At 41.8% G+C, this 27384-nt stretch overlaps 2 protein-coding genes across 2 annotated transcripts in view; one reads left to right on the forward strand and one right to left on the reverse strand.

The window, feature by feature from the left end:
* slc25a21 (solute carrier family 25 member 21) overlaps window positions 1-15784 on the forward strand; it is a 94521-nt gene extending 78737 nt beyond the window's left edge. Inside the window, exons 5-11 of the mRNA XM_083923729.1 lie at window positions 6079-6145; window positions 6951-7010; window positions 10517-10624; window positions 10734-10898; window positions 12517-12698; window positions 13929-13981; window positions 14423-15784. Of these exons, the coding sequence (XP_083779855.1) occupies window positions 6079-6145; window positions 6951-7010; window positions 10517-10624; window positions 10734-10898; window positions 12517-12698; window positions 13929-13981; window positions 14423-14484 (697 nt within the window). The 3' untranslated portion in view covers window positions 14485-15784. The remainder of the gene's footprint in view (window positions 1-6078; window positions 6146-6950; window positions 7011-10516; window positions 10625-10733; window positions 10899-12516; window positions 12699-13928; window positions 13982-14422) is intronic.
* A 3600-nt stretch (window positions 15785-19384) lies between these two features.
* pax9 (paired box 9) lies at window positions 19385-27158 on the reverse strand. The gene is made up of 4 exons (XM_083923770.1): window positions 27055-27158; window positions 25795-26409; window positions 23701-23840; window positions 19385-20153 (listed from the first exon to the last, which is right to left on the reverse strand). The coding sequence occupies exons 1-4, from the start codon at window positions 27056-27058 to the stop codon at window positions 19896-19898; spliced, it is 1017 nt and encodes a 338-aa protein (XP_083779896.1). The 5' UTR covers window positions 27059-27158; the 3' UTR covers window positions 19385-19895.
* Window positions 27159-27384: the final 226 nt, after the last annotated feature.

Genomic DNA, 27384 nt, shown 5'->3' on the forward strand with positions numbered 1-27384 from the left:
TGCACCACATTCACCAAAATATGACAAATAGAACATTAAATGGACAAAATCAAGAACTGTGGGTTCGAGTCAAAGCAGATAAAAAATAATGTTCCAATAATTAATTGTCAGTAACACACATCCAATTCCCCTGTCAATAAATGGCTCATTTAGTGTTTTGTTTCTGTGTTAACTTTAGTTGTGAATTCACATATTTGTGTGTGTCTCGATACGTCAGAGTAAGTTTTGTGCCTTTTATTTTGTCCTCGTCACAACAAAGTCTGCTGTAGTGTGTCTGTTAGTGACAATGTCAAGGTTACATTCGACGCTGGGAAAGTGAAAATATTTGCAGATGAAGCATGCCGGTTGTTTACCTGTTAAAATGTTCCCTGGGGCGGCTCATATTTCCTGTCCACACAGCAGTGGTGTGAAAATTAACAAGTCTGCTGACGGAAATGATCGCTCACTTTATGCATTTCCACATTTCAACTGTTATGAAGTCAGAATTTTGGCCTGATGGATATTATCGGCCACTTTATTTAATCAGCCGTGTCTGAGTCTTGTTGGTGCTACACTCCTCTCCAGATGGATAGAGGCTGTTAAAAAAGGAAAGGTTTATGAAAATGAAAGACAAATCACACACACACAAGTGCACACACAAACATATCCACCCGCCCCCCCCCCCCCCCCCCCCCCTCCCTTGCTCTGTGTCAGGAGGCCATTTGTTTAGGAAAGCCAAAAAGGGACTAAGTGTGTACCTTACATTGGGAAACAAATTAGGATTCAAATGATGGCCGCTCACTACAGGCCATATTTGTTCTGTAACAAAATTCACTCCTCCTTCATCACCTGGTGGCTCCTCAGCCTGACCACACCCGGGAAATCTGTGGCCACCATTTGCATGGACAAAGAGAGCAGAGGGAAGGATCTTCCGTCCGACTGAAATAACTTGTTTACACAAACAATACGAGGGCCTAATGTTTGGCTTCAAGGAGGGGTATTCCTCATCCATAATCCCTTACTCCGGTAATATTATTATTATTATGTTGGCTTGATTACCCAGAGCCAGTACTACTTGTGTAAATTCAGGTGTTGATGAAATAGGCTGGCACTGTCACCTGATGACAAGTGTTTTGATAATTAGTTGTGGTTCACTGATGTTTTTGGAAGGCGGCCTCACTGCCGTGGGTTCTTTGCACAGTTTAATGGCCTGTCATTCTTCTCGGGTTATATTCATTGGAAATAAATGCCAGCAACATAAATATTTACACTCGGACCCAATCAACCAAGATCATCTCTGTTGACTTGTCGAGAATGTTGCCACAACATAGCTTGTGCCGCTTGTTCACAAGATACAGTCGGTCACGCCATGTTGTCCTTTTTGTCCACAGACCTGTGTTCAGTATCAATATGAACTCCCATTTACTTTGTCTCACTGTAACCTAAAAGCTGCTCAGTGGAGAGTTATGCATAAAACCAGGTGTTGCTGCACAGTTACAGATGAAGATTGCCAGTGGTGGCTGCTATGAATGTTTCAACAGTAGAATTAGCATAATGTTGTTATAAGTCTAAGGGTGCTATTGTATTTTCATTATTCCTTGCCTTTATTGGATAAGGCCTGCTGCCTACATGTATTTAAGTTGACAAAACTATATTCATAAAAAAGGTTTGTTGGAAAAAAAAGACTTATTTATTCCATGAATCACTCAAAATCAGGATTTGGTTTGAGGATTTTTCTTTTTCAGACATTTAAAAGCTTCATAAAAACCTCAATAGAAGCTTCAAACATAATATAAATTACATTTGCTACAGTGCTTATTAGTTCATTGGGATCTGCTTACAATAATATATATATATATATATACAGTATATATACAGTGCCTATATATAATATATAATACTAATAATATATAGAAAGTCATAATACCCTTTTGAAATAGTCAGTTTTTTTGTTTTACAGCCTGAAATGATAATACATAAAAATATATATTTTTCCAGCGTGATTCACACACGTTCACATTCGTACACGTGCGCACGCTCGTGCTCGCACATGTGCAAACATGCTTTACAAAAGCCCACCTCTCCCAAACGGACCATGACCGGCAAGCGGGCCGCAGCTAGGCGCGGTACGGTTGCACTCACACTGGTCAAACGAACTAGACTTTACCCCTGAAACCTGTTTGGGCACAGTCAAATGGACAGTGTAAGTGCGTCCTTACTTGCCACCCTGCTAAACATGTAGAACTTGTGAAATTGTTGTCACGTGCACAGATTGACCAACCTTGTAACACTGTCATGGTCACCATGGGCCTCTTGGTAGCGTCCCTGATCAATCTTTTCCTGGATCGGTCAACCAGTTCAGTTTGGAGGGGCGGCCCGATCTAGGCAAGGTCTGGGTGGTGCCCTATGCCTTCCACTTCTGGATAATACTCTGAACTGTCCTCAGAGGGATAGTTAAAGCCTTTGAAATATTTTATATCCTTCTCCTAACTTGTGCCTTTCCACAACTTTATCCCAGAGCTCTTTTGAAAGCATCTTTCCGAACATGATGAATACTTGTGTAACCATGCACTACCAGGGGTGGAATTTTCGAAGAACAGCTGATTTTATTCTGAAGTAATTCAAGATTCAGATACAAGAGTCAAGAAGCTTTATTTATCCCAAGGGAAATTATTGAGTTAAAATAGCTAAAAGTGCGGAAAAGAGAGAGAGTTACTGTTGCTGGCTGCCGCTCAACACAGCACAGGAACCGTCAAAAACACCCCAGTTGATGTCAGGTGAAGGCCTTGGTGTGTAATTTAGAAGGTGATTGGTTACACCTGAGAATGTTTGTAATGGTTATTCTAAAGGGACTCATACCTTTTCCAACCCTGCTATTGTGATTGTTTCTTTTTTTAAATTAATTTTAATATTTAAAAAAAAAATCCACTTTAATATTGTAAGGCAAAATGTGTTAATTACGCTGGAATTTAAAAAAATATATATATTATCATTTCAGGCTGTAGAACAAAAAAAGTGACTATTTCAAAAGGGTATCATGATTTTCTATAGGCACTGTATATACAGTATATATATATATATATATATATATATATATATATATATATATCCTTAAAGCTAAGTCAGCATGTATGCCATAGTGTTTTAGCTACTGTATTAGAAGGCCCTGACCTATTCCTACTGGTTGGTTGGTTAAGTGAGAGATAATGTAGAGCGAACTGGTTGTTATTATTGTGAATTAAATCCCCGACCAGAGGGTGATTAGGAAGGGGTCTTGAATCCCGCCCCGAAAGGGTTCAAGATGCAATAATGACCAGCTCACTCTCCATTAACTGCTTAATTCACAGCTACTAACTGAATAAATCTAAATTTGACACAAATATTGTTTCTAAAAAAGGATTTTATTGATTTTAAAATGGTCCTTCAGAGTCTATGATCAGATCTGCATCCATAGCAACGGTCTGTTATTCATAGTAGTGGTCTGCCATTCAGAAATAACCGATCGTAAAATGTCATAATAAACCAATCAGATTTGCGTGTTCAACAAAGCCGTGTAATAATCTTCTACAGAAATGCACTAGGGTGGAGATAATTATTTCATTGAACCCTATAGGAACATTTTTATGACCTCTACTTCTTAAATGATAATGTTGTTGTTTAAAGATTCAGACCTGTTTTGCCTGTTTTACTTTGTGCTAATCCCATTAAAACAAATTTATGAATGAGAAAAGTAGTTTGCTGTTGCCAGTGACAGTTACTTCTCAACATAACAGTGGAGGATGACTCAGTATCTGAACCTTCAGTCCCTTGTTTCACACCTGGGGGCTAAGCTGCAGACAGTTTATTGTTGCCCACTCATGTCACAGTTAGGTGTGGTTTGAGAAAAAGGTTTATACAGGAAATATTTGAAAATCAACCAGGTACCTGTATAATTTTGACATCATCTTCCTGCCCCCAACCTCAAACAAAAATGAACTATTCCACTCGTGTTTTCACTAAATTGAGGAGTGGGGGAAATGCACATGTATGCACTTCTGAATGTATACGAAACATGCTTTGTGCCTTCTTTGCAAAACAGACAACATACTACTATCTTCTTACATGTATACATCAGAGACTGGTCAGGTGTTCGGGGGAAACAGCCAGTGTAATGTTAATCAATCGCCACCAACCGCTTTTTAGAAAAGGGAATAAAAAATGTCTCTCTTCTTACATTCCCCCGATTTGTCCATGTGAATAAAAATAGTCCTTAATATTGAAACATTATAGGATTAAAATGACGCTTTTAGCTTGATAATGGATTTATTTTTGATACATTGAACAGTTTAACTCTGTCCGTCTCTCTTAATCCCTGTAAAAAAGGAATTTACATTAACTACCAATCTTACCAGTCTGACCATTTGCTCTGTAAATATACTCCATGAAATGGATTGCTTTCAAAATATAGTCTGTGTAAAATGTAGGCATACATCTCTATATACATAACTCACTGTATGATTTTATTATTTTTTCCTGCCTCCAAGTACGCTTTAAATCATGGCTGGACGTATGATTGAGCAAAGGCAAACTACCAAATTGACTAAAATTATCCTGGCTTTCGAAACATCCAGTATATCAAAGGCTGAAGAAACTCTTAAATCATTTCCTCTGCAGATTCCTGGAGACCTTGTTTGCCAAGCTTTGTGGTTTGAAAATATATTTAGATAGTTATGTTGCCAAATGGAGGCAATATACTTTGTTTTGAGAATCATAACCTTCTATGATTTATCACACGACTGTTGTATTAGACTCCAAACATGCAGAATACCTAATAAACATGAGTGTTGCAACTGAGTGTTTGTGCATAAGTATAATGTTTTGTCATTGGTTTGATTTGACCCTTTACCTTATATTACATCATTTAGCTGACACTTTTACCAAAAGTGACTTCCAATAAGTACATTCAGCCATGAAGATACTACCCGAAAAGTGTAAAAATGATCAAATGGGCACAACGGCTTCAAGTGCTCCATTTTAGAATAATTTGTATTTTTGTTTTCCATGATGATTCATGGACCAAAGTGCAGTCTGAACAGGTGAGTTGTCAGTCTGCGTAACACACTACTGTAGCAGATATTATCATTGCATGGTGATCGGGTTTAAGTGTAGATTAACTTGAAAAGACTGCACAACATCACCCCACAGTGCCAATGTACCTATCATAACAATGATGTTCACCGTTCACATGTATGTCTGATGTTTATGTAAATGACAGATTTCACAATTGATAATTATACTGTAACATCTTACATCCGAGAGCGGAGTGAGCAAACACGTCTGCCTCGGAGGGCGCCATGTTGCCAAAAACAGCAAATACTATCATGTTTTTTGCTAAATGGTTAGCTGTTATGTAAGGTACACTGTATATTTGTGATAAATAGAATAAAACATGCAGCATGCTGGTATGGTTCTGTAAGCAACTTATGATTATTTTTATTGATAATCTGCTATTTATTCTCTCTAATAATTGATCAATTGTACGGTCCATAAATGTCAGAAAATAGTGACTCTAGTGATGGGAATCAATACGTTTCTTTGGTACCTATGTCGGTATCAATTCTTCTTATCGGTCCGATTCTTTATTGATTCTTGATCAATGTTTTGTGTGGAAAAAGAGTCGGCCTACACAGGTTTCCAGCATCAGTGCAACTGTTGTATTATCTCTGGTTCTGAACACAGTGTAGATGACATGAGAGAATATTTGTAATTCGATTTTCAGGTTTTTCAAAGAAAAAAAACTCTGCTCAATCACCGCGCATTATAACCTCTGGCTTTGGACAGTTTTGTCCTCTCCGCCATGGCTCCTCCTCCTTCTTGTGGCAAGTTTCTTGCAGTGTCGGCGCATGAGTTTGATGTCATTGTCCTGACAACACTGTCATGTGTGTAAAAACATGGCACCATTGATAAAAGGAGTGGATAACCTTGGAGGCTTACAATTCCAATTCTAATTTGTCAACGGGTCTTACAGTTCTTGACTACTTCCTGTTTGATCAAAATGTCAGATGGAAGTTTGAACACTACCAGTCATCAGATGATAATAATATAAATGTCTCTCCACAGAGTCTTTGGCTTCTACAAAGGGATCCTGCCTCCGATTGTGGCAGAGACACCAAAGAGAGCCGTCAAGGTGAGATAAAAGATGTGCATGTTGGTTCATAGAAAGGCACAAAGCTTCTCACTCTGTGATGCAACACTCCAGCTCCTCTGCTGCCGTATGAAAACACTCCGACCGCAGTAGTTCTTACATGTTACACACATGTTCATTAAACACAATATACTATGTCTGCCTCCTCAGCCACATCCTATTTGTACTGTTGGCTTACTAAATATTGACTTACAAGCATTTACAGTAATCCTAACAACTGAGCTCCCATCTTTTGAAATGTGTTTGTAGGAAGGCTTACAGCATATAATGGGGGGCACAAAGGGGGGCTGATGCCTGGGCATGAAGCCTGGGCATGAAGCTACTCTGTAATGAGATACTGGAGATGAGGATGTGTGAACTATAAAAATAAGCACTCACACTGAGAAGACAATGTAATCGCTCACAAAGCGAACAAAGCCGGCTGATGGTAATAAATGTCTGGAGCAAAGGATTAAAACAAATTAAAGCACCGATTAAAACGCCTCCCCTGGCATTTTGCCCTTTGCATAGATAAACAAATCCACGGATGTCTTCTTTTTCAGAGTATGCATTAGACTTTTCTCTTTCCACAGAACTTGTGGTCTATAATTTATAGTATGGCTTAATTTTCATGTGCGGGTTCAGTTGATACAATTCTCATCCAAGTTCCTGTTTCCTCTTGAGTGTTTTTAAGGTAGCTGCCTTTAATAGAATGTGCATATGTGGGCGTGTATGTGTGTAGAGATGTCAGTTTATAAATGCCCTGTGACTTTCTGACAGCTTGTTTATCTTGATCTTCCCTCTGCAGTTTTTCACCTTTGAGCAATACAAGAAGGCGCTGAATTTGACCCCTTTGTCTCCTGGTGTGGTGAGTCTTTACGCACAGAAATATGTGAATACACTCACAGCCTGCAAAATAAACACACCAGGAAGAGCATTACACCCAGTGTCAAAAATGAAAACATTTCAGCTCACCTGCCAAAGACTGGTGAAACGAAGACAAACGCCAAGAATAATTTACTGTCTGAATAAGTGAAGGTAAATTTTCTTGTCAATGCAGAGTTCTGAACTTACTGTTTTCAGTACTGTTTCATGTACAAATTCAGGTAATGCACGAGGACACTTGAGGAATATACTGCATATTTTACATTCACGTCAGTGAATATTCTTTAGCTACACGCCTGCGGACCTTTCTCCTAGAATATTGTTTCTACTATTGCTAGACTAAAAAGAAACAACCCCAAAGTGGCATGACTGCAGCTTTACTGACTAAACAGAAGGTCATCTCACATTAGACAGGGTAAACAGTGAACTCAAGTGGGGATTTCCCTCTTAGCATTTCACCTCCTTTTTAGAGCGGTGAAGGAGGGGACAGGGGATGTTGAGGGGCAGATGAACAACAGTGGATGCCACCTCAGCTGAAAGCTGGGAATGTGAAGATTAATTTGAGATGCTTTGAGATCAGCTCAGCACTGTGTCAAGTTCATTTGTTCTCATGTGTGTAATTTTTGAATGTATTAGAACATTATGATGGAAATATATGATGACCATTCCCATTCTATTATGTTTCATAAGCTGTTGAAGAAGCCATTTTTACAACGTGACAATTAATAAAAGAAATGTCAATTTTCCATCCAAAATACCACACTAAGACACCTAGACCTCAAGAAACACCATAGCAAAATCCACGCTTGGATTTTCTGAAATTTCTCTACAAATTGCATTTTTCTTTCAAAATGGCCATACCAGTTTATCTCTCTATAAAACTTTGTCTAACTCTAGGGCGTTATTCAGCCCCCTTGCCAACAAGCTAGCCTATCATGTTTGGTACCAGTGGACTGACGACATTGTTTTGCAACATATCGGCGTCAGTAAAAAGGGATTGGTAAACCCCAGAGTCATACGATTGCGATGGTTTGGACTCTTCATTCCCATACCCTCAACTCAACCTGAAAATTCCACTTTAACTTTATGAATTAGATGTATGAAGTGTGGCATTTAAAATCAGCTGATCAGAGTGGTACGAATGACCTCATGTTCCTGCCTGAACCCACTGTATGAGCTCCATTCCAGGCAAAAGAGCAGCCAGAGGAAAAGTTTGGTTTCTATAACTTTGTGTAAAGTCAGTGTAACTGCCGGCGAGGAGCCAGTTTTTATTACAGAGGCTTTTGATTTAATAGGCTTCAAGTGTGAGAAAATGTATAGTGATTAGCACTTCACACCGAGTGGTTCGTGCAGCTAAACATACAATAGGCGGTGCCCTAACTTGCCTAGAGGATATTTACACCAGACGCTGCAAGTATAAGGCTAAGAGAATTATTAAAGGTCCAAACCACCGGGGCAACAGCCTTTTCTTCCTGTTGGGGTCGGGAAGAAGGTACTGGCTACACCTGGCCAGCACTGAGAGGCTTCTGAGGAGCTTCTACCCTCGGGCCACTAGGATTATGAATGAGGACACTGCATCCCCACCCTCCAACTTCTATACAGCACAGTCGCAGTAAACACTACAGTTTTAACTATGAAATTCTACAGTAAAATTAACACATGTTCATTGCAGCTACAGTTTATTGCAGATCTTTTGAAAAACTGCAGGACAGCTGACCAAAAATGTCAGACGTTCAGCTGACAGCCAGATCCTTGATCATTTGGGCAGTTAATGAGTGAGTAGGTGACCCTGCTCACAGTAGGGATGGGCATGAGCAACGTTTCTCGAGAGGGGATCGATTGCTCGAAGAGTGATCATAGCTCTGCGTTGTAAAAAAAAAAAGAATAAGTTTCCTTATCAACCCCTCAATTTCCCTCATAATGGCAACGGATCGATTCCTCACACCCACCCCTGACTCACACTGCAAGTCAAACAACAACTAAACCAGCATGTATTCGTCCTTATTCTCAAATTTGTTGAAGTGACCAGTTGAAGGTAAAAATCTGTCTTGATCCGCACAGTGTCTGTTGGCCTAATTTTAAAGAGTTTTACATTCACAAATTAGTACTACCCAAGGTAAAGGGATTAATAAGACGTGACTACCCAAAACACCTTTTAAAGCTGGAATTTGTCACTTAAACCTGAAAGTCCTTGTTTCATTTGAAATCCAGTTTGCTGGAGTAAAGCCAGAATAACTTCAAGCGTAACACTGTCCCAATAAACAGACTCCACTGTATGTTTGCTTGGCGGTTATTAATTCTGGAGAATGGTTACACCTCAGGCCATGAATCTTCAAGTCGTTTCATCGGTCTCGACCGATCTGTTTTCTGTTATATTGAGTCACAGTTTTACGCTCGACAGATCTACGTTGCTGGGGTGCGGTCACCACACACCACCTATTCAGGTGTCAGCCAAGTGTCTGGCATGATGGATAGCTTACCTGCTACTCATCGTGGAGGCCGGCCCAGCCCAGCGCATATCCTCGTCTTGTTTTTACAGCCATTGGTGGAGAAATGTTTACCTGCCCCATCCATCATGCTCTCCACCTCCTCGTCTATCTCTTCATCTTCCTCTTCCTCAAGTGCCTCCAACCCCATTCCCCCCCCCAGAGGCCCCGGTGTATCGAGTACTGTAATCACATCAGATCATTAGTGGCTGCGAGTGAATTACAGATTGGTTCTGAATGACTTTCTCTCGCTCTTATTCAGCGTGGCACAGCTGAATGCCTTCACTCTGATTAATGAGGACACACACAGTAATAATACAAATAAGGAATTAAAATGTGGCTGGCTGGCTGTGTAAACATTGCGAGGCATGTCTGAGAGGATGGGTCCCGGGGCCCTGACAGCAGGATAAAGAGGCTGGAAGAGTAATGAGTTATAGACACGTTCTTGACATGTTCCCATTACCCTTCTCTGTGAGCATGCACACACGCACGCACGCACGCATACACTCTCACATGCAGCCGTATACTGCCCCATGCATATACATGCGGGGCTGTCCGGGTTGTACATTAAATACATTTATAAAAAGGTAGTATAAAATAGTTGGTTCTTTTTTTTAAATCGCTGATTATTGTTGTTTTTTTACCATGAATAAATTGTTTATTCCGTTTTAATGATGAATTTCCACTTTCTACTTTGCTCACATTCATTATTTTCTCTCCCTTCGTTCACCTTCCTGTCTGTCATCTAACATTTTGTCGAATGATAACAAGCACAGGTGTCTTGTGTCTTCAAATGTTTGTCCAACATTAACAATGGCAGGCGTGACAGAAACAAATGTCCATTTTAGGCAAGACAAAAAGACTCGGGGAACAAGTTTCTGAAAACGAAACTACTGTTGTAGCTCGGACACGTTGACAGACTCAGTTTCTCTATTCTGCTCCGTCAATTACCAACTATTATCTGCACATTCTCACTTCTAAATCATGCCCATCTCCCCTCCAGGCGCTGTCTGTAGCAGGGCTTGGTGCAGGCTTGACCGAGGCTGTTGTCGTCAATCCGTTCGAAGTGGTGAAAGTCAGTCTCCAGGCCAACAGAGACGCCTTCAAAGAGGTTGATAGACATAAAATATTGTAATAGTGTGTTGCTCTAGATGCCTATTGACTTTTTTTTGTCAGTATGTGACATGTTCATTCATTTGAATTCACTCTCTCCAATACAGCAACCCTCTTCATTCGCTCAAGCAAGGCGCATAATTAAGTCCGATGGATTCGGGCTGAGGGGCCTGAATAAAGGGCTAACATCGACACTGGGACGCCATGGAGTTTTCAACATGATCTACTTTGGCTTCTACTTCAATGTCAAGGATGCCATTCCTAGCAACCCGGTAATATGCCAGTCAAAATCTATGATCACACTCCCTCCTCCAGTGCCGTTTTGGGACAAATGCGACCCAAGCCAAGTGACAGACACGCCACTTCAGCTTTGGGTTTTTGTAACCTTGACTACACCTCATTTTTGCTAACTTCAGGCTATATGATATGCACGTGTCCCAGCCACCTCACCAGTGGGGAACTGCAAGTGTTTGACAGTATGATTAGTTAGCCTGGCTGCCCGGCAAGGAGGAAGCAAAAATCAGAGAGGAGCTTGTAAGATCAGCTCTGCTAATACCTCCTCTGTTTGCTCGTCATAACATCCTCAAAGTTTCAGATTACACATCCGACAGCGCCTGATGGCCCAAACAAAAGTTAATTTTGTTTAATGGAAACGTTACCATACGCCAGTTCCACATGTACAAACCGGAGCATTAGATTAACTCCAATGAACTAATTGGAAGCAGACAACGGTACTATTTTCAAGAGAAGGTTACAGTTGGAGGCAAGCCCTGCTTTATTTTCAACATTTTTCCAGTGATGCGTGGTGTACAGAGAAGCAAGTGGTCATCCTTTGTGAATGATAATTATGTGGCTGGATGACCCAAATAGCTCTCTTCTTAGATTGTGGCTGTCGCTTTTGGGAATGATCCATCGGTATGTATGGTGATGGAATGACCCTGTTTGTGAGAGGCTAACAATGGCTATTGTTGAGGCAGAAAAGGATAAATATTGTGGCCTCCGACAGCTTACAGGCTGGGCTGGTCGTGGCGTTTCTCCATAGCCCGTTTGTCGTCAGCATGAGCAATGAGCTTGCAACTCAAACATGTCCATAGTCAAATTAAGCTGGCCGTGCTCAGGCTCCTCTCCTATCGCCATTTTAACAGTACAGAGAAGGCAGATAGCTCACTCCATCATTCACAAGTTGAATGTGTGAGTAGATGTTTGCTTTAGGCAGTTAGGAAGTGGGTTGATGGGTGTACTTAGGCCGCAGGTATGTTACCCCCTTCCCCACATCCCACTTGAAAAAAACTGAAGAAGTGGGATTAGCTGTTGATTTACCTCGGCTCTCAGGGTGTCCAGCCGCTTGAGAAAGGCCTGGACCAGAGAGGCTGCTGTCATTTGTAAAAATATCCCGGCCAATTAGCTGTCAGAGCTCTCTGAGTCTGGGCTTCTTTGGTACAGTAATACCCCTGTGCCGAGTCACAGCCCAATTACCCAAATTGTCCCCATATGCCTCCCCAGTCTGCCTGCATGCACCCTGTTTATAAATCCTCTGTCTTGGCTCCCCCAAAGAACATGTGCTTCTGTTCAGCCAATCAGAACCCTGCACCACAGTCAGGAAGCACTAATCTGCCCCCCGCTACCATAAAATGATCAGGGCTTTCATGCCAGCTTTGCAATCATATGCACAAGCTTTCCCTCACTTTCTATCACATATACATACACATAATATCTCGCTTTTTATTTTGTTAACTTCATGACACTACTTTATCTTTATTGCTGTACGTTTTATGTACTACTTATGTTTTGTGTGATCTTTAACACCCACTCTTGAAATGTTTCCAGTAAAATGGTGCTCGTTGAACGTAGACACAATATTTTAATCCTTTATGTCCTCTTCTTTGTCAGGACCCTACCCTGGAGTTCATGAGGAAGTTTGCTATCGGCCTAGTGTCTGGGACCATCTCCTCCTGTGTGAACATTCCCTTCGACGTAGCCAAGAGCCGCATCCAAGGCCCCCAGCCTGTGCCCGGAGAGATCAAGTACCGCACCTGCTTTCAGACCATGGCACTGGTGTACCGCGAGGAAGGGTACGAACAAGAAAAGGGGGGTGGGGGGAATAAGTAGGGGATCATCAGGAGGAAAAATTGTCCCACTGTCATTATCGCATTGAAGAATTAATGAGACACTTTGTCTGCTTTGTTAGCAATTGATAGTTGGTTATTTGCCAAACTGGCCATCACATAAGACAAGCGTAGCAGCTGCAGCTACAAGTTAGCAGGGTCTGATTGTTCCTGCACTAACTAGAGGGGAAGTGCATGAATAGCTTGATGCAGAGCTGTGATCCCATGAATGGAAACCAAATAGTGACGTTACATTCTGGGCCGTATCCCCCACGTGTGTGATCATACATTTCTGCAGTCTGTCGAACGTACAGTAAATGTTAACATACTTTCAAGCCTCTGAGAATGGCAGCTCTAAATGGAAGCTTCAAGGAAAAGATGTATGTTATGTTAGCAATTGCTCTAGGCTTTCCACTTTCCCCCATGCAGCTCCACGAGACAAGGGCCAGCGAGATGTTTGTAGTTAGTGGATGCAGGAGCCTTGGGGGCTGCTGCAGGAACGGCACTGAAATGTCGTCGCAGGGGTGCATGGAGGGTGCCCCCTCCACCACATCCAGTCCCCTGCTCTAACACAACACAGTCCCAGCTAATTAGTGGTCCCTATGGGAGACGTCGTTAAGCAGACCCTAACGAGCCGCACGGCGCTCCACGGGTCAATCTAATCAGACAGAGGGCCAGGGAGGAAGTGGGTCGAGCCTTATTAACGCCATCAGTGGCGGGGGCAGGGAGCGGGACAGGGAGCACGAGGCAGAGGCAGGCAGCCACTGATCACCTTGAATGCATTAAGGGGCAGGTACTCGCCACCACTGGCCGTTAGACCCCAACTATGTACCTGACAGGGTGAGAGACAGTCTGTCTGTCTGTCTGCTTGGCTGCGTGACAGGCACAAACTGACCGCCTCACTCAACAACAGCCTTTACACACATGCAAGTACACACACACACACACACACACACATACACACACACACACACACACACACACACACACACACACACACACACACACACACACACACACACACACACACACACACACACACACACACACACAGACACACACACAGACACACACACACACACACACACACATACTGAAGGCTTACATATACAAATACTCTTCTCTTGACTGGATTTACATATTTTGACTGGTATTTTGTATTTGCACATTATTAACATCCTATTTTTTTTTATCTAGGTACTTGGCACTATACAAGGGGTTGGTGCCCAAGATAATGAGGCTTGGACCAGGTAACAATAAAAAAGTATTTTTTACTGACATTAAAATTGTCCTTAAAGTCACAAATTGCCTGTTACAATTTGAATTAAACCTTTCTGTTGAGATTTTCTAAAAAAACAACAGCTTAATCAGAGCCTTCCAAAGCAGCATGGTGTTGGTGTTAAATTCAACTCTGCATGGGTATTTCCAATGAAATGAGGAACAAGCACCACTTCCCTCTATTTTATACCATTTTTTCTGGTATCTATACAACTAGAATGGAAATATTGTGAGCTACAAATCTGTCTACGACACTAGTCTTTCCCAAATTTCACAACGTAAATTGTATTTGTATCCGCAATACAGCACATTCATGTGTGTTTCCCTGAAAGCCCACACGTGAAACTAAAACTCCGTTCCTATTGGTTGGGTATGTGTGTTTTCAGTGCACTCTGTCTTCTGTTTGGTTGCAGGTGGAGCAGTGATGCTGCTGGTCTATGAATATGTGTCTGGATGGCTACAGAGGAACTGGTAACAAAACAAAAAAAAAATCAGAGGAAGGAAACCCAAGAGAGTGCCTTATGGATTGTACCTCATTGCCAATAATGTTAACGGATTCCAGTAACGCCAGACCAAATTTGTTTTTATGTTTGTTTGTTTTTTTTTACCTTGAATACACAATACTGCTTTGCAAAATACCAAATTAGCATTTCAATATACCGTGTCTTAGAATGCAGCTCTCTGAGGAAACACGTCTTTGTCATCTAAGTCACTCTCTCAGGAATTAAAAACAGCTGTTATATTTGAAAATTTAAAAAATACTTTGCTAATAAAAAACACAGGTTTTGAAACAGCTGATCTGTAGATTTTAAAGGGCTCAATCAGCTCCTTACCATGAGTAACGGGGGTCGACATTGAGATCATATTTTCTGACAAATTTAGAACCATTTGAGTTATTTCACAAGAGATTTTGTGCTTTTTTTTTGTGCTTCTCTCATTGGTTAGAAGTGGGCGGTGCTAAGTTGGAAACGGTCGTGGTGTGTTGCCGGTAATGTCAGTCAGATCTGAGCAAACCACACCCACACAGTCCTGATGAAGCAAAATGTCTTTAAGAGTTAAACTCATAAAGAATAATAACTAATAATGTCCTTTTTTTCATGAAGTAGCTCATTTAGTCACAAATATGCACATTTTCGGGGGATTTAATGTTCCATTTTAAATGAAATAAAGCACCAAGAATGTAGTGAAGGTATGTTTACAGAAGGACTTAGGAACAAAAACGCAGCTCTAGACCCACTGTAGAGCCTCAAGTGAAGATCAGCATCGTATAGCTGCACAGTACGTTAATGACGAAACACACAAATACGGACTTCAGACGAGTCTCACTTCGAGCTCTGCAGGACTCAACCATCTCTATCAAACATCACATCACTCGTGTCTTAATAATATTGAGATATATTACAATTATAACAATATAATGGGAATATAAAGTGCTCGATAAGGAGCCGCTTTTGAAGTAGGCACACATATATGCTGTTTGTTTGTATCTTCATATACAACATGCATAAGTGATTGCAACTATATTCTGTAGTCACACTGAGCCTTACTGTATATCTTAAACTAACCAAGTTACCAAATAGCCACAATAGTGCCTGATAATGCTTGATACCAATTGTGTTTAAGACCTTCTTATACGCTGACGTCTGTAGGGCCTATTGTAGATTGTTTTGTTTTTAAATGGATATCTTTTTGCATGACTGAATTTTTTTATGTTCCCTCTTTAAATTGGACCAGTATGAATTTTTTCTATCGCGAAGAAATTGTGTTGACTTTTATCCCATGTAGAATATTAGTATTTGTGAAAAGTTACTTAAATAAAAAAAAAGAATAAAATCTTTTCTCACTCACTGTGTGTGTGTGTGTGTGTGTGTGTGTGTGTGTGTGTGTGTGTGTGTGTGTGTGTGTGTGTGTGTGTGTGTGTGTGTGTGTGTGTGTGTGTGTGTGTGTGTGTGTGTGTGTGTGTGTGTGTGTGTGTGTGTGTGTGTGTGTGTGTGTGTGTGTGTGTGTGTGTGTGTGTGTGTGTGTGTGTGTGTGTGTGTGTGTGTGTGTGTGGGGTGGGTTAAGCACTTGTGTGTCGTGTAAGTTTGTATTGTTTGTCTCACTGGGAGCGTTTTAGTTGTGTATCACCTTCCCTGACTTTACCACTTCTTCAGCCTCCCCCCCATCAGGGCACTTAGTTGTTTGAGGACCTGTCAGCTGTAGAAGTTGTATTAGCCAACCGAGCGTCAGTCTTTTCTCTCTCTCGGTGGCAGGGGGAGTCGGTTCCTGAGCTTTAGTGCAAGCTAAAACAACAAGCTCAAGAAATGCAAATCTGGCTGCAGGATTTGGGGGCGGGTAACCGCACACATTCTCTCCCTCTGCCAGTCTATCTCTTACACAAATATGCACACACATGCAAACACACACACACCTGTTGCACAGCCTTCGGGGTAGTGGCTGCTCTTATAGACTCATCTTAACCTCATCTGGTAGTAGCTTATACTGAGCCACGTTGGCATTTGACAGTCGTCATTAATGTGGGAGTTTCTCTCTGCCAAAATGGAACGACTCCTGTTTTTTTGCCCAGGGCCCTGTGGTGATAGACTAACAACTGTGGCTTGCAGACTGATGGAATTGTAAGCGCTTAACCTGTCCTTTCTGTAATAGAGTGCTGAATGTGTGTGTTTGTTTCAGAGTTGACAGCTTGCAACATGTGCTGCGTGTATTTCTGGTAGCCAAGCAACAGAGCCACCCTTCACCTGGATTCACTGCACACCGCGCTGATCATAAATCTTCTTAAGCCGAGTCCCCCTTCTCCTCGTTTTCTTTACACCGTTTCCATACGTGTTCCACATCCTCAACAGTAACATTTCAATTGAGTGGCTCCACTTTGACAAGCCTGCAATTTGGATATGTCCGTACCTGTCTTTCCTAATGTGGTTAATGATTAATTTAAATTAAAATGTCCAGGATTTACACGTCCTACATGTAAAAAGCGGTGATTCATGTCAGTGTAATTGGACACGGGAGCCGCGTGCGTACATACCAAAGACACGGACCCAGACATGTTGTGATTTCCCCGTGCACAGCTTTTTCTTTTTAAGGGGTTTTACTCACCTGTGTGCTCAGTGTTGCTGTTTTAAGGCATTAAGAAAACATTCTGGCTGTTGTCAGCTTCTTTTTAAAAAATGTTCATTGAGCGAAAACACACATTGGGTACTGTATTCACGCAGGACTCTGCTCTGTGTTACTCTGCAAATGGCTGTCTTGTTTCTGATTGCATGTGGAGAAGTAAAGATAACCATATGACACTGAAGTCAGACTCAACATCATTAATTATAAACACGTGTATGCCCGTATTTTTAAAGCTACGCCTTTTAGGGCCTCGCCTCTACAAAGCTGACCAACATTAGACTACAAGAGCAGGGATTATTAGACTTTTGAGAAACTATTCCTCCTGTCTAGAAAACACACTGTTCCTATTTTTTAAATACTGGTGTCAATTAAGACGACCGCATTTTAATTTTGTTGCATGAGTCAGAAGAGACTAACAAGACTGTGCTCGGTTCATGTAGCTTAGTTGAAAGGAAAAGTTGTTAGGCCTTGTTGTGTGTAGGCTGAGGTTTTAAAAAAAAGCATGTAACGACTTTTTCATGCCACTCAGAGAGTTAACCATCATTTACTGTAGGCCTACGTGATGGATGGTGGATGGTAAAGGGGTGGCCGTAAGGGATGGCTGGTACAGCGAGTGTATGATCATCACGTCCCTGTGATGTGGTTCACATACGGTCAAAGAAACACTACGATCCCTGAGCAACGGTCCGTGACCACTGGATGCGGGGAAGAGTGCTTTCCAAGTCAAATCAGCTCCTGCATGGGGAGGACTGTTGACACTGTCGCACTGTTTAGGCTGTAACACAGGAGAAATGGAAACATGGGGCCATAGTTAAAGCAACCACCTTCAGCAGCAGGTAATGCTATGTAAAAGAGCAGGTGAGCAGTATTATCAGGTTATCAATCTACAACTTAATGTGCAAGCCGGAGCCCGGTTTTTGTTTAAATCTCTCATTTCCACTGCAGGACTAGACAGGGCTTGCCAGACACACTCATAATTTATTACACTACACTTTCCCCCCCTCAAAACTTTCAGAAAGTATTTTTGCATCATTTTGCAAACATGTCATTTGTCAACTGGACCGTGAGCTTTTCTTTTGTAATGAACACGTTGAGTTGGCCCCGGAGAGCCCCGTTTGGGCCTTTTTGTGGCTGCTGAAGGTTCGTGTTTGGGTCACATGTCTGATGACCTTGAAGACCGCAGGCAAATGAGCCTATTTGGGGCTCTCTGAATGCAGATGGACTCCACCTCACCCCGGCAGTCTGGGAGTCTTCGGCTCACAGATCTTGAATTTTAAGGCAACAGTGATGTTCTGATTTACGGTGTTTTCCACGCGCCTATATCCAACTAATAAAAATATTTCGGAATTAAAACTATAATGCATGACATTAAATATTTTCTATTAAAAGAGGATAGTAGGGCTTTCAGAATCATAACACACCTTACGAGATATTTGAGGCCTATTCAGTTCAAAAGAGTTAAAGGGGACATTAGAAAATATTTTTGTATTTTGGTTATACTACCTAATTTCATATCTTTATCAATTCATTCTCAACATAAAATGTGCTTTAGACCCTAAATGTATGAGGAAATTCTGCAAAATGTTAATTTTAACATGCATACATTTAATTTCTTTAAACCAAGTATTTCTTTGGCTTTGAGCAAATGTTCAGACATAAATGTTCATGAATATAGAAAGGGCCATATAAAGTGTAATGAGGTGGTTATTTTAGTGGCTTAAACAATTTAAAAAGAATGGCTTTATGTGGTGACAAAGCCTGTGTGTGCCCATAGCATTTCTGATGAACTTTCCCAGTGAGCCGTGACGCTTGGTAATAGAAAATACAGGCCTCGTGTGAGTGTGCACATATATTTTTTATGAAAAGCAGTTTCCTGCTCATGTAAAACAGGCACGGCAGGATACGTACCCCGGATTTACCTGAAGCTGGCTAAACTCACAGAAAAGGAGATGGAGGATAAATGTTTTATACGTCTTTTCTCGAGGAATCCTAAAAACACCCATCACACTCCACGCAGACCAATAACAGCCAAACAATTTAATAAGATACATTCAATTTCATTGTGCAACATTTGTCAATTGTTAATGCTCTAGACTCCAACATAAGACCAATGCCAATTTTGTCTAAACGTGCGTGGAGAGTCCCATGCTGTCTGTAAGGCTAATTGCACTTCATTCAACGTACCTTAATCTAATAAATAAACTTCTCTCTGAAGCTCTGGCATAGGCGACATTTTTAGAGAAGTGGGAAAACAATGCTCCATAAGACAGTTACTTTTATCAAAACATAACACAAAAAAGCATACAAACATATAATAAAAAAAAACAATAGCAATTATTAAGCACCCTGAAACACTAATGCAAAGTTTTCCCCCTCTTCTTTGATTGCTTACTCATGAAGTTATACGTTACCCCATTTTGCCCAAAGACATTTGCAGAAATGTGCAGTAAAGAATCAGGAATTGTGTTGATGGATGGAGTAGCAGTCATTCATCAGTCCTTCAGTACACCTGTCTGTCCTGCAAGTTCTTTCAGACAAGTTTGTAGTTTGACTGTTTATTCCTCGCGTGTCTTTGGTCTGACCGTGTGTAGAAGGGAGGAGGAGGGGTCACAAATATGGGTCCTGGGGCCGAGTCCTTCATAGAAAGGAGGCACTGGGAATGAAATGAAGCCACGGGGGACAGACTGGGTGTCTCCTGTCCTCGCTGTCTCTCAATCTCTTACTCCCTCCCCCCCTCTCTCTCTCTCGCTCTCTGTCCCATCAGTCTTGACTTCACTGCGCCGAGGCGGTGACCGGGTGGATGGCGTCCCGGGTGGCTGTCATGCTCTTGAAGGCCAGAGGGGTGGCAATGTCACAGTTGTGGGGAGATAGAGCACTGCCACTGACCGGCTGCCATGTGGGACCGGTCACATAGGCCGACGTGGTGGCGCTGTACCCCATGTAGGGTGACACTTGGGTGGTGGGAGGGTGGTAGGGAGGGATGCTGGGTGCTGTGACATAGCTGTTCACTGTGGGCAATCCATTCGGCGTCTGAGAAAAAAAGAGAGAGAGAAATCTGCGTTAGAAGTCTGAGAGCCCACAGATAACTTCTTTTTTGCGGGCCCGCTGCTCGGTGTTGCACACTTTTCCTCTGTATTTGAAAAAAAAAAGGAAATTATTTGCCACAAGAACAAATCACTTGACCGAGGATTGAGAAGCTAGACTTCAATTACATTATTTGGTGACCCCCAACCCAGGTAGACACATCCAGGCAGCTGAGCGGTAATGGAAAAAAGCTGAGGCCAGCCGTAGAAGAAAGTGAAAGGAGACGTGATTGAATTATAAAAGGCAGAAAGTTAAATTCTAACTTCACAGCCACCACATAAAAAACCCATTTTCCCAATTTTGATGAAAGTATGAATGATCAATTATGCGCTCTCATGCCCCTGGAACATATTAAACATGGATAAAAACCATACATGGATGATTGCCCGTCGGCCTTGTTTTCTACCCCCAAAAAATGGACGTTTACCCCGGCGGCGTTGATATACCACGTCAGACGATGGGAGACAGGGTGCTTGGGGGGCGCCACAAAACAGATGTCATGAGCGATTGAGAGTGAAAGGGCAGGAAGAGGGGAAATATGATAGAGAATGAGGCGAGGGTTCGAAGCATGAATGGGCTTTGGCTTTCTGGCACAGCGACAGGACTTAACTTGAGGAATTCTCCAAAGCATTTCAACAGGGAGGCCGAATTTCTGTTCCTGGGTGGTCCGCAACTACTGAGAATTATTTCAAAAAATTTGGATGTTTTTCTCTTTCTTTGACTTATTTCGATTGACTGCCAGAGTCGCTATCTTTTTAATATAGTCGTGAAAAAGTATACTCTTAAGTGACATTTGTGGTGTTTATAACACAACTATAGAGACAAAGCTCTTTTTGTGTCTGTACGCCTTTGGGTGTTTGTGGCTCTGCGTTGGGTGACTGTGGGTGTTTGGGTGGGTGCCTGTCTGTGTGTGTGTGTGCTCACTTTGCTCAGCGATACCGAAGCTGTGTTTAAAATGTTGTTTTGTTTTTTAAATCACTTTTTCAAAATGTTTGGGTCGACTAAAGATGATCACATCTTCCGCCAATGAAAAGCACCATATCGCTTACAGCTAGCATAATGTATACTATACAAATACTGTACATACACATGCAAAATAACAGGAAACACCTTCCCGTAAAAAGCAATCCACAACAGGAACACTAAAAAATGACCACAGGGTTGAATCAACACCTGTCTGACACAAAGTCAACAAAATAAAGATTTATCATTATCATCATTATGTCATTATGGCTCTTGTATCAGATTGCATTATTTGTTTGGGTGTACCTGTTATTTTGTCCGCCCCTGAACTGAATATATCCTTAAAAATCTACATGTATCCTAGAATTGTGTTGTGTTTAATATAACTATATTATCCTCCCTTACAAAATCCAAAAAAAGTGTATGTTGTATTTAAATAATTTATTTTAAATACATTTGGTTGATGCTTTCTTCATTTGTCAGTCAAACTATTTTGAAAATGACAAACGTGTTGATGTCTTGGCGTCTCTTTGAATTAGAGGCTATTATTAAATACAAATAAAACTAGAATTTGAAAAATGAACAAAAGCATTCGTCCAAATAATTACAACTCAAATGGGTTTACTTTGTTACGCTCCGGCCACGTTGTTTATATTTCAAATAAATCATTACATCTTTTTTAAAAGCGCGAACCCCCCCAAAAAGTGTTAGACATTTAAGGCTATAAAGGTTTGTTGTTAAGAAAATACGTTTTTCTGAATGTTTGAATCGTTTTCGGAAGATGAACGGAATCAGCTCCGAGCCGCCGCGCGCACTGAGCCCGTGACTTAACCTTTAAATCTATTTTAATGGCTCTCTTCTTCTTCCAGAGAAAACCCCGACAGTCCCATGGGTGCATCTGCCCTGCAAACAGCGCCTATAGGCCACATGTTACCAACCGCAGGCATCAGTGGATGTGATTTAGGTCGAGTCGTGATGTGTTCACTGTCCCATTTGATTTTTTTTTTTTTAATTTACAGACAGTCCACCTTAAGGAGAAGTCAGGCCTATGAGAGAAATGTGGGGAAAACGTGACACCTTGTTTTGGAAATGTAAAGAAAATGAATTTGAGTTTGAAAACGCGCTCCTCGCATGACAGCTCTCTCTCTCTCTCTCTCTCTCTCTCTCTCTTTTAGTGTTTCACAAACGCAGATCTCTTTAACATTAGATGAGAGCGAGCTGCAGGAACTTCCCAAAGACATGTTTAATCATCCGGTCTTATGGCGGAACAGTACTTTGCTTCACCATACTTTGTTTTTCATGCAGTAAACTGTGTAATTTATAGAGTTGTTATTTTCTGCCTTTAATGGCTCACTCCTGTTTTTGTACAGTTGGTTCCAGTGTGTCCACTTTGTGCTTTAACTTCTGACTAATCTCACTGCATCGGCGTAACGAGCATGAAAACCCCCCCCCCCCCCCCCCCCCCCCCCCCGTCCATAAAGTGGCAAAATAAATTACGCGACATTATATTGTTTTTCTTTTGTCCGAAAGGAATAAAGGAAATCTCACGCTCGGTCAAAATAAGAGAAAACAAGGACGCAGGCGCGCACACACGGGGTCATCGAGCTCTTCTTTGGTTACCCCCAAAAAAACACAAAAATAAAAGATAAAAATGTTTCCTAAAGCTAAATGTTGATTTGACAGGAACGTAGGGACTAAAGACCAACTCGATTCATCCTACATTACATTAATACGCATCAGGTGTATGGCGAGAGCTTTAAAATCAGGAAAACCTGCATATTTTTAATTAATGTGACTGTGCATATTTCCCAACCCTGCTTTATTTTTGATGATGCTATTTATCGACTTTAATAACACTGCACAATAATAATTATTGTGCGCGAAACTTTAGGCCTGAGACGGTTGTTTTAAGGCAAAATATGATCTGCTGCATTATTCCGTGATATATCTGAATAAGACCAATCTCGCAGAGGTCACTGTTCCTTCTCTGCAGTTCAATGCCTTGGCTCAGCCCTGCATGGATTATAGCACCGAAACCAACCCATTAAAAATACTGTAGGCCTGTGTCAGAATAAATTACCAGGAAAGCGAAAACAGACTCTATATTAGTTTTCTGACCCTTTTTTTACGAGACCAACTAGTTTCTGAATGTTAAACTTGTTACGATTTATTAAAAAAAAAAACATATCAAGCTGGAAAACAAGAATAAGTAAGATACTCAAATCTCTTGAACCTGCTAAATATTAAATGAGTAACACTCGGGTGAGTCAGCACTGACCGTGCAGCAGGATACACAGGAAGTGCAAAAATAATAAAAAATAATCAGATATTATACATTTTTTAAAAGCACCATTACAGCTAGCCAACAGAAGGAGCGCATTAATGCTGTTGGATTTCCAAGCCACATAATTATTCAAATATTGCACAATACTGGTGAATGCTGTCTGCTTGCCAGAAGTTTGGATACCCTCTCTTCACTAATGTTGCATTTTAAGTTACAAAAAAATGAGTTTCCGGGTTTTTTTTTTACCTGTATGTATTTTGCTTCAGGTTCTAAATGCGGTTTATCCACGCCATTGACTAGTGGAGAGCTTGCCGGTGGGAAATAAGTCCTGTTTATAGCGCTCCATTCTTCTAGTTTGGCGCTGGGAAAGGGCAGATTGTCACTAACTGGGGGAGCAAAAGAGAAAGAGAGAAGAGATGAAGAGGAGATTTTAAGATTAGAAAAAAAGACCCACACAGGCCGCTGCTTCTCATGCATTCATCAGGCGCTGGTTAGCCAGGCTGCATAAGAACATGTGACATTTTGCACTAAAGCACGATAATATGTCATATTACGCACACATAGCTCATGTATCCAAGTGGCTGCCGTGTGCGTAAAGTTTGAATAAAAAAAATATTTTCTTTATCAATGAAATAGAAATATTAGTTCTAGTATCGAATACAATATTTACATGATCTGATACTTACTACTGTTTAACTCTCAGCAGGTGAGATCATATCTCCTTAAAATAGAAGTAATTTTAATCCACCATTAATCAATAATCAGGCCTCAGCTTTTTCTGTTCAGGATTTTGATCTGAAGTTTGAGGGTTAAAAAAGTTAAATCATCTATTTAGTTTTTTACTCCTGCCATATGAACCGACTGAATGAAACTAAATGTTTTGGTTCCCCCTGAAGATCAGAGGCCCAGCTGAAGATGGACAGAGTAAGTGAGACGACTCTCTGGTGGGTCAGGGACATTTTAGCCCACCAAAGCGTCTTCCTGTCGGGGGACAAATTAGATTTACTTTCACCGTCTCCCTCCTTTGTGCGTGATGGATATAACATTATACACAGCCCCCGGCGTTTACACTGGAGAAGTGAGCCCACCAAAGTTAGAACTCGATAAAGAATTTTTTTAAATATAAGTTTTGTACGTGTTAAGAATTGTATTTTTAATATTTGTACGTTAATTCGTCCACAGCAATTTACTTTAGCAGCCTGTGCGTTTAAACCAGTGTGTTCCCGCATGCGCGTCATATTAAATATTAGCTAAAGTAAAATCACTAATAGTTTATGCTTATTAACCTTGCAAATTGTGGTTTGATTTGTAACTAGTAGCTGCTATTTTCCATGAATTAAAATTAAAATATATGTTTATTGTTAAACAATGTGACTGGTGAAATGACTTTGCTCCCACCTCACCAGGCCTACTGTAAAACTAAGCATTCAAACATCTGCTAATAATTTGGAAATGCACAAATTGTTTAAAAGGGCAGCCTTTCCAAAAACACATCCCCCTCTCGTGATCTCTCGTGGATATCTGCCTCACATTTGTTTTGTTTAGATTGTCCGAGTTAAGGTCTTCGCATGGCGGTGGAAGTGGAAGAGGAGCCGGGGCGTGTTTTCTGTGCATGGGAGCCATGAATCCTGACAGCAGGACCGCTTGCAATGGACTGACAGCACTTCCCTTCCTGCCACTGGAAAACAAGCCCTCAGAAAAAAAAAAAAATCCCCTTTCACAACACCGAGCCGACCATTAACACTGATTTATGCCGGATCCTGTTTCACTGTTTCCAAAACAGTTGTGGTCTTATTGAGTGCACGCCAAAGCTATCAGGGCCTACCTGCATGTGACACATATACGACAAACATAACAGCAGAAAACACATCTTAACGGTTGGCTGTTTGGGGCCTGGATCACGGTTAAACCTGCTCAGCCTTGTACAAAATGTCTGGCTCCGAGTCATGGCATACATTCAGCACACCTCATTGTGATGCACTTCATCTCACCGCCTTTCCCTCCGCTGTCCCTCTAATATTCCACATCCGCCTCTTAATTATTACTGCAAGCCGGACCATCTGTTTCTGGACTAACCTGCCTCACTTTCAAATCAGCATCAGCCGGCAGGTCAAGCGGCATTTAAGCTCTCTCTCTCCCCTTCGTAGAGGCCTGTGCGTTTAGGACGTCACAATACTTTTTGCAGGGCCTATAAAACAATTATAGTAACTCAAAGGGGAGAATAAATCAACTTTCTCCCCTCACACACATTCGCACTCTTGCGCGCAAAACCCTCTTCAAAAGTTGTTTAAATGTAGTGCAATAAACAAATGCAACCGCCCCGCGTGCCGTCATGCTTACTTTGTTGCTCTGTAATAGACCGTATCCCCAGAATATCTGTGACAGAGTGCGAGGAAGGCCATATCCTGTGCATGGCCATGTGTCCGGGAAGGGTGGGCATGCCAGGGGGAGTGGGCACTTTGGATGTCGGGTATGAGTATAAGTGGTTGTAGGGTATCGTCGGCTGTGGCGGTGGGTGAGGCGCCTGCTTGCCCGACTCATACTGGCTCTGCTGGGACAGATTCCCGATCTTGTTGCGGAGGATCCGACTGATGGAGCTGACTGACGGCAGATTGAACTTGTCGCAAACCCCGTCGGCGAGTAGCCTGTCCCGGATCTCCCAGGCAAAAATCCCCGGGTCTCTCTGCTTGTATGTCCGTATGTGCTTGACCACCGTGGGCGTGGTGACCCGCGGCTTGCTGCCTCCGATGGCCCCTGGGAGGATGGAGCCGGTCTCGTTGTAGCGGGCCAGGATCTTGCTGACGCAGCCGTGGGAGACCCGCAGCTGCCTGCTGATGTCACAGGGTCGAATCCCGAGTTGGGCCAGCTCCACTATCCTGAGCCGGATCGCGTTGGGCAGCGGCCTGCCGTTCACGAAAACACCGCCGAGCTGGTTCACCTCACCGAAGGCTGGCTCTGGTGTCAAAAACAAACACACAAACGGGCAGAACAATGAGACGATTAGGTAACCGACCCAAGGCCCACTACAGACCGCTTTAACCCGGGTTAAACCACGTATTTAAAAGGCCTGATCGTTCTTGCCAAACACATAACTGTTTAAAATCAAATGTGGAAAATATGTTAAGTGTTAAATTGTGTTATTTTATACTTATTCCACGTTTTTGTCATTTATAAGAGCTTTGGAAACTCTTTAACGTGTCGTAAATGTTCATTTAAAAAAATCCACCTTTACGCAAAGTCTTTTTTAAACTTTAAGTGTTTTCAACAAAAATGTTTTCACTCTAATATAGATACTACAATAAAATACAAATCCATTATGACTGAGTTCATGTGTAATGTTTGGGAGAAAAGTGTCAACCAGAAGCTGACTGATAGTTGTCGTGCACGCGAGCTAAACTTCACACGGATGTCAAAACTCGTGCGTAAGCGACACATGTAATAACTCCGTGTGTTTGTGTCTTCCCACTGGATTAACAGCTAAAGTGACCCGCCAAAACATCCCAAATAGACGTTATCTCGCTATATTTTCCCACCTTGTCGTTGGACCGTTCGCTGCATCCCTAACAAGGAAAAAAATCCGAGATCCAACATTGAACTCACCCATCGTGTTAAAGCCGCAAACGAAGAACACGGTGTCCGGTTTGTGCCTCCTGCGTGGATCCTGCTCCGCGTCCAGCGTGTCCACTGTCCAAAACCGCGTCCAAGAAAATCTTCTTGCGCGATAAGGAACAAGAGGGACAAAATTCTCGATCTGTTTCCTGACGGCGCTGGAGACAGGCTTACATTTCAATCTGTTGGAATCAGGAGGATGGACTTCCAACGCTTCTCCCCCGCTGATTGGCTCAGCTCCCCAATAGACTTTCGAGATTGCTCAAAGCTGCGTTGCTATTGGTCCAAAAGTTTGACATGACAAGTCCACAGATATCCCCC

The sequence above is a fragment of the Echiichthys vipera genome (genome assembly GCF_963691815.1).
Source record: "Echiichthys vipera genome assembly, chromosome: 12".
NCBI lineage: Eukaryota > Metazoa > Chordata > Actinopteri > Perciformes > Trachinidae > Echiichthys > Echiichthys vipera.